Source organism: Dermacentor silvarum, chromosome 3 (assembly GCF_013339745.2).
Source record: "Dermacentor silvarum isolate Dsil-2018 chromosome 3, BIME_Dsil_1.4, whole genome shotgun sequence".
Classification (NCBI taxonomy): Eukaryota; Metazoa; Arthropoda; class Arachnida; order Ixodida; family Ixodidae; genus Dermacentor; species Dermacentor silvarum.
This window is the reverse complement of record NC_051156.1, coordinates 193200227-193211459: the sequence shown is the minus strand read 5'-3', so window position 1 is coordinate 193211459 and position 11233 is coordinate 193200227. Positions and strand designations below refer to the sequence as shown.

General features: G+C 42.2%; 1 protein-coding gene across 4 annotated transcripts in view; it reads left to right on the top strand.

Annotated features, from left to right (window-relative positions):
* The first annotated feature begins 4415 nt into the window (after positions 1 to 4415).
* Positions 4416 to 11233, top strand: part of LOC119446378 (rab GTPase-binding effector protein 1) — a 58177-nt gene continuing 51359 nt past the window's right edge. For 2 of the 4 annotated variants that reach the window (XM_049664102.1, XM_049664100.1), the window contains exons 1-2: positions 4416 to 4585; positions 10709 to 10819. In XM_049664102.1, coding sequence (XP_049520059.1) covers positions 4537 to 4585; positions 10709 to 10819 — 160 coding nt within the window. In that variant the 5' untranslated portion in view covers positions 4416 to 4536. The remainder of the gene's footprint in view (positions 4586 to 10708; positions 10820 to 11233) is intronic. The other 2 variants (XM_049664101.1, XM_049664103.1) reach the window with 1 other exon arrangement.

Genomic DNA, 11233 nt, shown 5'->3' with positions numbered 1-11233 from the left:
AATCAATTACCCTATTTAAGTCTTAAAAATGCCGGCAAATCCCACGCCCTGTGGGAATCGATGTTATGCGAAGCAGTGGGCGGGAAGCCTACCAAGTTAACGAAACCACCATGAGAGCACCAAGACGTAGGCGGATCTTTTATGACCTACAGGACACGCATGTAATGACATTCACGTCATGAGTCCTCAGGAGTTCCTTTAGCTACACCTAAGAGACCTTAAGTCGAAAGCATTAGTCATGCTCATGACTATGACTTCGACCATCAACCTTTTCCTTCACTTAGTAACACATTCGAACCCATTCCATTGGTTTTTGGGTGTTAATGTTTTATCGCTGAAGCATTCTCACTTTTTGCTAACTCATGGTCATGACTATGACTTCTACTACATCCTTTAGTGTTACCTTCCTTTAAAGGATTGCCCGCACCCCAACCCATTTCACTGGAATTTGAGTCTTAATCTTTTCTCGCAGAGTCATTGTCATTTTTGCTCAGTCGTGGTCATGACTATGACTTCTACCATCATCCTTTAGTGTTTCCTTCACTTAGTACCCACGTCAGAACCCATTCCAGTGGTTTTCGAGTGTTGATTTTTTTGCAGAGTTATTGTTATTTTTGCTGAGTCATGCTCATGACGATGACTTCTACCATCATCCTTTAGTGTTTCCTTCACTTAGTACCCACGTCAGAACGCACTTCAGTGGCTTTTGAGTGTTAATCTTTTTTCACTGAGTAACTGTCAGTTTTGCTGAGTCATGCTCATGACTATGGCTTCTACCATCATCCTTTAGTATTTACTTCACTTAGTGCCCACGTCCGAACCCATTCCAGTGGTTTTTGAGTATTAATCTTTTTCGCTGAGTCATTGTCATTTTTGCTGAGTCATCCTCATGACTTTAGTGTTTCTGTCACTTAGTACCCACATTCGAACCGGTTTCAGTTGTTTTTGAGTGTTAATATTTTCGCTGGGTCATTGTCATGACCTACATGACACGCATGTCATGACACTAATGTCATGACCTACCTCTTATGTTCGTCATACACTCCTATCATACTATGCCAATTTTGGTACCTACCAAGTTAATGAAACGATCATGAGAGCACCAAGACGTAGCCGGCTGTTTCATGACCTACATGACACGCATGCCATGACATTCATGTCATGACATATCTTTTACGTTCGTTATATCCTGTTGTCATAGTATGCCAAATTTGGTTCATACCAAGTAACGAAACGACCATGAGAGCACAAAGACGTAGGCGGCTAGATAGATAGATAGATAGATCGATACTGTCAAAGTAGCAAATGTTCGCCAAGAAATGCTCCGCATTTAATAAAATCATACTTGTTATCCGGTTCCGGCCTGCATGCAATACCATGCTAATGCGCATGCCACTAATGCCTTACAATTTGTCCTGTTATTGTTTTGTCGGTGTACTTGCAACTGCGAGGCGACTGTCTCGCATATTGCCGTGTTCGAAAGTTGCATTGTTTCTTTTGGCTCTGCGAGTGCATATCGGGGCCCCGGCCGCTGCCTCACGACTATGTCTGTAATGCCAGTGCCCAGGACACTTTTGTGAGCATACGAATAAACTACTATTCTGTTCTGTTTATCGCGTGATGGAGATTTTCGTGTCGAAGTTCAACAATGTCGTTGAACATGCTTTTTTTATGTTCATTTTTTTTTCTTGCTGAAAATGTTGATGTATTTGTGAGTGCGCTACGCGTGCCATGTAAGGGACTCCGAAGCTTTCATCTAATTGAGTGACAACTTTCTGTCCAGCTCACTTGGCCCTGGAAAATACAATTTGAATTGAATTGAATTAAAACTTATTTCTTAGCTGAGAACAATATAGCACATGACGCTCATGTACCATAGGAGAAAAAAACCTTAGGAAACACGAGAGCACAGATTCCCATGTAGTTCAATTAATAACGCATATAGTTTGATATCTCGCACATTTTGAAGCATACAATCTTCGCTACTTAATTCATAAAAAAGTGATAACACGATCAGCTAGAATCGAGAATATCATCTGGCATATGCCCGCTACCCTCGTATATGAAGGAAAGAAGAAAAAAAGAGAAAGAAATTATAAATTTTAAAGTATCGTATAGGCGGAAGCAAAGTGGTCGTATAGACATATCATACGCGTGGGCATTTGATCACATCGAAAACATTCTTACACTTTGACCAAGTGCGCTTGAGGCAAGGAAACTTTCAAATAATCATTTCCCCCCGCTTTCAGTTCGTGAATGAAACCATGTCTTGTTTGACTAATTAATACTAATGATTGTGCTACTGGATACTTTCACAGATATGGTGGCGGACTCAATTTCAAAAATGTACTGACTTTTTTTTAACCTTAAACCTTAATTGACGGCACATACAAATGCCCGAAATTCTTTCTTTAATTTCTAACTAAATGTGCAAAATGCATAGAACATAAGTATATTCAATGAAAAAAAAATGATTTTGCGAAAACTTTTTCAGCATTAAGGGAGAAACACCATGCAGAAAGCTGGAAGTGGGCTTCACCCTAACCCACCTACGGCTTCGTTTCGTATTCACACGTGTGACGTCACTGCACCTGGAGACATTGCGTCAGTCTGTCTCCTCTGCACGTGCTTTCGAAATAAATTAAGCGAGTCGCGTACCAAAAGTACTTGCTTGTCCTGCGTTCCTGCTTTAAGCTAACAAATGACGCTTGCTGCCTGGCATTCGGTGTTGGCTCAAGGCATTATGGCCAGGATTTCTAGACATGTGCACGTCGCGCCGTCTTTTGGCGTCGGGAACTCTATGGAACAGAGTTCCACAGGCTATATTGTGAAATATTCAAATGTCTTGAGAACCTACGTTCTCTGCGGCAAGCTACTGTGATTTCATCAGAATATCCTAGTGGGTTTCTAGTAACCGCGAGTTCTTTTTGATAACTAAATTTGCTCGGGAGATATAATTTTCTTCTTTTCCCCATTCAATTACGGTGGGGCGCGCGGCCACCGGCGAGAGATGGCACGACGTGTACTCTTCCCGAAATCGTGGGATTTGAAACATGGTTACTCAATACCAATTCTCAACAAAAACTTTTTTTTTATGTTGCCTGTAGGGAACACTCGTCAATAAAGAGTTAACAATTCAACGGATCTCTCTCAGTGTTATTCGTACTTATGTTATTGTGGACTTATATAATTACATATTACTAATGTATTTGTATATGCTTGTATGCACCAGTGTGCTAGCTGTCTAATTAGTACTAATAGGTGCGTCACTATAGATATATGCCTCCGCCATTGCTTGTCTTTTCTTCTTGAACTGCACTAGAGCAAAACATTATTAGGTGCCCAATTACAAATTTTTTTCTCAGTCTTTGCTAATTGGTTACTCATTGTGCATTCTCTTTGCACTGACCATTTTGTTTTATGCATGCACGAACGTCCTCCTGCCCGGGCGTCGCACGAAACTGGCAGTATTGAAATTAATAATAAATACTTGTGTGCCCACTGTTTCCACGTACATATCCACGTGTGTTTTGCGGGAATTTTCTGAATTCAAGTGAGCCGAAACGCCCTACAACGTAATGTAAACATGCTGCGCGAAATGGACACAGCGAAGACGACTAACACTAAGCGCTCTACATTTTAGAAAGAGATGTCGACTTTAATGAGAGAACATATATATAATACTGTGTAGTACAGCTAGGCTGACGGCCTTGAATGCTCGTAATTTTTTTCGTAGAAAGAAAGAAAGAAAGAAAGAAGAAAGAAAGAAAGAAAGAAAGAAAGAAAGAAAGAAATAATGTGATAACAAGAGCTAATTATTTTTGCAGTAGCCATGTTCGCGTCGAAGCTGCCTTTAATCTCACACCGTCGGTGCCCTTCTCTTGAATAATAGTGGCCGAACTTTGAGTTAAAGCAACGGCTCTTAATTGAGTGAACGGTTGCAACCACCCGAGAAATGTGAGGGGGAACACCTAATTTGCTTTGAAGCAGCCACGGCTAAGCACACAGGCCGTTCATAAATGTTTTCAATGAGATTGCTCATCGTGAAAGCTACTTGATTCTTTTTGTTTCTTAGCTTTTTTACATATTTACACATCGTTTTTAAACCGACACATCACGAGTAACTTGTTTTGCAAAAACTACGTGAAGCTGTAGCGCAGCGCGCCTCGCGTACTGTGTCGTAGAATGCGAAACCGAAATTACTCATCCTGATTTTCTTCGTCCCGTAAAAGCGCAGCTGCGGCAGCGCGCGTATTGAAAAGAAACAGCGTACTAAAATCAACCGGTTCATTTACAAGGTGTTTTCTTAGCCATAACATCCTATATTAGTACGATGAATCAATAATAAATTTCACGCGACCGGAACCGAAGCAAACCGCGGCAGTCCAGATGGCAGTGAGATCGTTTGCGATTATTTTTTTTTTCTGCTGTCACCCAAAGAGAACTTCCGCTATGCGGAGTGTGCAACCCGAAAATGAAGTTCCGAAATTTTCTACTGTGAAGTAATCGCATCTCCGTGACACAACTTGCATCACCATGGACGCCAAGGACATGGATCATCAATCTGAGAACGGAGACACAGAAAGTAAGTTCTCTGTCGCGTACCGAAAGGGTGTTTTATCGACAGCCTTAGGCTTAAAGCGCATTTTGTTGACCGCTCACGACCGTGCAGATGATTCGCCCCCCTCCAAACCTGAGGCGTACCCAAATATCCCGCAGTGTCGGGATGTTCGTGAACCTTTATCCAATCATGTAAACTGCGTGACCGAGGCTGCGCGATCTCTTGTCAACTCCGCCGACGGTGCCAGCAGGGATGCCATGGTCCTCTCGATGCGAGAGTTTATAATGATACATTAGGGTGATGGGAGTCATCAGCAGCTGATTGACATTACACCAACGAAATGCCTTTTCACTGGTGAAGAAAACTGGGGAATGTTGTGGGCGTTGGCACGCTGCGTCTTCAGTTCCTGCCTCTCTCTGTACTGTTAAGCAGCCGTGCAAAAAATAAACGTAACGTCGGAGTGCTCACTGTGGCGGTCGCGCCTGTTGCGGAAATGTCTCGCACCTCAGTGACGTTTCGCTTTGTCGTTCACTTCATTGATTTGTTTTTCTTTCACATTCTTGTACCTTCTTCTGTGTAAACGTTGTTTTGACTATTCGTCATACGGCAGCGCCGCGACAGCAACGAGCATTTGCATTCAAGACGTACTTTCGGTAACCGTGCACCTGCTGTGAGCCAACATTTGTTCGATTTCTGCGTTGCAGTGTTTGTTTTTTTTACGTCGTTGCTTAATTTGGCGACGCGCTCACTAACAGTGCTGAAGACAACCACGTTTTTTTTCTTTCACGAGCCTTCATTCGCAAGCGGCAAATAAATAACGTTCTGACACTACGTCGTCACCTGTGGTTTGTTGTCATTGCTGAAAGGTTCTGCGTACCGTACGCACTGGCACATTTAAGGAGACATGCGATATTTGACCTCGAGTTCATTCTGACGATATTTATGCTTTTGTGCTTGCACTTCCGTTCACGTTGCAATATTAATTGATAGTGCAAGTTGTTTGTAGGATGTGTTAGGAAACACACCTGCATGGGAATTTTCACTGCTTAAATTGGATGCTTCAGGACAATCTTAATAGAAGGCTATAAAAACAAGTCAGAAGATGCCCAAATGCTGCATAGACCTAAACAAATTGTATTAGTGCGGTTGCGACTGAGAATTGTAATTAATAACTCAGCAGCACCTTAATGCAGCCGTAAAAATTGGTAATCTAGTAGGATGTGTCCACCATGTAGAGTAGGCAGCCCTTTTCCTTTGCAGCTAATACGGGTGTCACATGGTGCACTTTGATTGCGATGAAGCCCAATCCGGATCGAATTGCTCGGTTGTGATTGAATTTTGATCCGGACCGGGCCTCATCGCGATCAAGAGTGGTCGTGTGACACCAGTGTAAAAGTCGCAGCAACAAGGGTACCCCTTCCTTACCCAAACCACAAAGGCTGAATACATTTCTAGCACATGTCATAGTGAACAACAGGGGCCTCTTTTTGAGGTCAGGTTAACGAGCGGTCTGTGGAAACATTTTTTTTTTTTTTTCCAGTATTTATGTTGTGTTGTAAATAGCCACGTCCATGTAAATATTTAGTGCTACAAGTTGCTTTAGGTCTACAGCTGTTACTTGATTCTACCTCTTATATGCAAGTTCCACATAATTCCCTACAAACATGGTTCTACTGCTTATTAATATTTGAAAATTCATAGAGCTAAAGCAGATGATACATTGCAACGCCAGCTTTAGCAATGTTGGTTTAATAAGTCATTGGCACGGCAGGCCGTGTTGTGAATAAATAATGTAAACAAGCAACAAGTGCATCTAAATCACAAGCTGGGACAGGGCATGCATGCTCACAATCTTTTTTAATGTGCTCACAGTAGCATTAAATAAGACAGGTAAAAACACCATGTGTGCTTCGATTGTTGTTAGGAAACAAACCTACACACTTGCTTTCGTTGGTACAGAAACCTTCACATTTAGTTATTTGGAAGCCATAAGTTCTAAACGCTAATAGCCTGAACTGTCCAACGCAAGCAATTTTTTCTCCATCATCCTACAAACTTTGCCATGAAAATATGCACAGTTCTCTTTGCTACCATGGATTCTGCATTTGGGGGAGTGCTATTTGGAATGAAAAGTGGTTATTGCTGTAATGCCCTTTCTTTTTTGTCACTGTTATCAAGTTGAAATCTGTAACAGAAGTCATGGAATCTGAATGTTGAGCTGCTTGGCCCATTGTGATGTTGGAAAGGCTAGTTGTCAATTGTTGACTAAAATGAATGCATCCAATAGCCTGTTGGGTCTGTTAAATAGGCTAGCTGAAAGTTTTATGCCAAAGCATTTGGTTCTTGTTTGTGTATAGCATTACGGGTTACTGTAGTAGATTTTGTCACATTGCTTTAGTTTCATTTTAAGCTGGCCATGAATGAAAATGTCATGGTGAAAAGGCCATCACGCAATCCTCTCTAGAGGCAAAACAGTTTTCTGCTTGGCTTTCAAGAGCAGGGAACATAACAATAGCGCTGTGTGTGTTTGCCATCCTGATCTGTCCATGTTTAATAAGTGCCTCAGCATGTGCCATCATGCACAGCCTACCCACCCGACTATTTATGTTGAAGGTAAAGGTAGTATTGTTTTACAGAGTTCATGTCACTGTGCCACAAAAGCATATGAAAAACTTGTAAAGCTTTTAGATGTTATACATTGCCTCATCACTTATACATCACTACTTTGTAGGCCCTTCAGATTTATATTGAAATTTATTCCACCACCTTTCGTACTGCGTGTACATCGTCGACATGTACAAGCAGCGCTGAATAGATAAAACAAATTTGTTACTCATTTGTTTGCTGACAGCGCTGTCAGTATGGGGTCAGAGATAGTTTATCCTTATGCATTATGTAACAGCACCCGTGACAAGCAGGTGTCACACTTCCACAAAAGGGTTAGCTGCGCAGCCTGTTAAAATATTTCTTGCAGCGGCACCTTGCCTTGCATTACGTAGGCTGCATTAATGTTGCTGCATGTTGCCATGTCACTTATGAAGTATCAACGCAGTGAAATGGTGTGTAAGCAAGGACACTTATGCGCATAAATGGTAGGCTACAATAATGATTAGCGTACACCACATTAATCCATCGTGTTTATCTATAGTTATTAAACACCAAACAACACCATCTCATTTTGCAGGATAAATGCAAAATAGACTTGGGAAGGCATTGGGGATAAGCTTCAACAAGATTTGAGGGAAATACGAGGGGGAGTTTATAAGCACATTTTGATGATAGTATGTTTTAGTGGTTTGAAAGAAATGTTTTTGTAGCTGTGTGTGCAAATGTGATGACAGGAGCATCTGTCAATACTGCTTCGTACAAAGATGACTATCTTTAGAAAATTAGAGAAACAAGGGGAATTCACAAATTTCTATGGCATCACTTTTTTTTCTTCTTGTATGTGTCTTTGCTGAAAGACTTGCATGTTTTGCACGGCCAAGAAGCATGTGGCAGCTAAGCTGTTGTGTGGCTTTGCTGGCAAATATCAAGGAATGAGCCCTGTGTCCCGAATTTCGCCATGGTCCACGGAACAAACCAATTTCTTGAGTCCTGAAAGTGACACCTGTCCTTTACTATATTTCCCCATACTTTACATTGGTAATAAATCTTGCAAATAAAAACAAAACGTATTGCAGGGGGTGTATGAAGTAAAGCAATCTTGTCAAAGTTAATGCTTAGGTCTAATACTGTATTTACTCGAAACTAGGGCGAACACAAATATAGGTCGGCCCCTATGTGTACAACTCACCGGGAAATAGAAATAACTTGAATATAAATTGACCGTTATCTATTCAGAAAAACGAAAAACTTTGAATCTGACGCACCTTTACTTTAAGCTGGGCTACTAAGTCTCTATAGTCGATGCTACAAGCTTCATCCTCTTCTGAAGTGTCAGAGATGTCCTCCTCGTCGAATGCTTTGCAGGCGTCCTCGACACCCTAAACGATGACATTCTTGTGCCGTTAAATATGTTGGATATACAAAATTTCTTAAAGGGACCCTGAAACGATTTTGACAATTTTGTACAAACGTACTGAGTCGTTAGAGTAGGTCCTTCTGATCATTAATTGACGCATCTAAGCGCTCCACGTAAAGCGTGTAATTTATTTTAAGGTTTTAAAAAGGTACATCGCTACCTATCGCAGCACGCCAATCGGCTGAGTTTTGTGCCCAAGTGACGTGATTTGCCCAGAATACGTCACTGGGCCAGCTATCCGATTGGCTGCCTAGGGCGCGTCATCAATAATTTTTCCAACATTATGGTGAACAAATGTTGTTCGTAATAGTTTAGATGTTAGTTAATTTGTTTCTATAAAAAGAAAGTAACAGAAAGAGAATGCACAAGGACATGTATCACTACACTAAAAGCACTTCCGGCCCACCGCAAGTGTCGTCTGCTTTGTTAAAATGTGCTCCGTGTTGACGAAAGCTGCACAGTCAGTGTTGGTCTTGTTCTTTCTTTTCGCGAGCACCATGGTTTGCCCTTGTTGCGTTGTGGGCTGCAAACGTAGCGATCGGCGACATGTCAAGCTGCGACATCATGCCCCGCTACAAGGCAGGAGACGAGCGGAGTGGCTGCAGCGCATCGGACTTTCGGTATCCGAATCAATCGAAATGGCGCCAGCATCTACGCGTTTGCGGCCGTCGCTTCACTTCGAAGGTTTGCCACAATAGAGTTTAGCGTGTCCAATATTCAGGTAAACGCAAGTGCAAGTGTACTGGTCGTTTTACCACGTTTTACGTGATGAACGGAGGCGCAAAAGTGAACTGCTTGCACAGTACAGCCCCCCATTTGGCGACCCAAAGCTCAACCAAACACACAGCTAATATAGCCTAAGACTTAGAGATTGACTCCAACCAAATAAGGATTTTCCCAACCAGACAGGTAATTCTGTCGAAATGTTTAGCTTCAAGCTAATATAGCCGTAACCAAGTTTTTTTCTACTTTGCTGCTGGCTCAAATTATTGGCAGGAGCATAATTTTGAGCTCGTTGTCATGTTTAAAATGTTTTACACTTGGTTACAGGAAGATTAGCTCTGTATTTGGCTGGTTAAGCTCTGCGCCACCAGATGGCTGGGCTGCGCATGCCGATCAGGCTGCTCACGTACGTCTACGAAGCTCCTTCATCACAGCGGTATGGAGGGTCTTTAGTTTACGCCTCTGGCTATCCGTCAAAACACCCAGCTCCCCTGTGGTTACTGGAATACTGGACACGCATGGCACTGCGACGGAACGCTCGCAACGCACGCTGCTTGATCGCTCTCGCTGGGGATCAACGGCCGGGTGGCTAGCCGAGAGGTTGGAGAGCCTTCGCGCGCTCTCTCCAAGACAACCAGAAATAGGCGACAACACGTCACAACATGATGTAGAGTCAACAAAGGCGGAGCTTAAACCAAATCACTCGTCGAACGAGTTGAGGAAATGCATGGCTAGGGAGGAGGGTAACTTGTAATCGTCCGTAGCTCTCCTAATATGAGACGTTTCACTTAAATTGTGACGCAAATGTTTTACTGTAGCTGTACCCTACGCGTCTACAAAATTTGGCTGAACCGTTTCAGGGACCCTTTAAGCACAGTCTGGATAATCTCCAGACTGGCCTTACGGTGGGTGGGCACAGTGAAGGAACTCCCTTAGTTTGGTACTTTTGCTAGCTTTGTTCACAAATATAGGTAGAGATTGTCTGGAGTATAGGTCAATAACTCATTTTGGTTAACGTCTAGAAAAATATGGAGGGATACTTGAATAAATATGCTATTATTCTTTTTTCTGCAATTTTCATTGAGGTTTTAACATTGTCTTCTTCTTTTAGTGTTATTTCATTCGGTAGTTATCTGTTCTTATCTGTGTTACTTAAGTATTATTATCTAGTTTGGGAACTTTTTTTTTATTAGTTCTGGAAATTGCTTGTAAGGACGTGCTGTAGAAATGTCACAGCATTGAGATGAAGGATTATGGTGGTTAAAAACTTCGTGCAGTGTGCCAGTCCTTTTGTCGGGAATTACATTCTTTTAGACAACATAAAGCACCTGATCAAAAGTTTTCCAGGCATTCTTCAACCATTCTAACATGCTGATGACACTCCTTTCTTTTTTTTCTAGATGCGGAAGAGGGGACCTTGTTGCTGCAGCTACGCAAGGAGAAGGAAACAATGGAGACAGAGTTTGGGCAAAAAAGGGCAAAGTTCAAGGAACTCTTCATGCAAAAAGAAGGTATGTCTCGTGGAGGCCTCAGTTGGCTGGCATAGGTATGCGTATGTGTGTAGGAAAGGTATAGGTATGCGTGTATGTATTTTGGAATAACAGTCAGTCGTACTTTTATGTTGCAATGCACAATGTAATTATTTCATGGTAGGTGTCGTAGATCTGGACCTATATATCGTCAAACAAGCGGAGTGACATTTCTGCGACCAGTGACTACAGCTCACTGCTGGCACTCGTGACCGAAGCACTGTACATCACTTGCACAAACAATACATGATTTGACGGGACCTTAAGCCCACAAGCTCTAGCTGTAATATATGGGAAGCTGTAATTTCGTAGAAAGCATTGCAAACCAATGAGAACTGCACTGTGAAACACGCGCAGGGAGATTTCTATGCCCTCGCCACTTGCATTGCTCGTGCT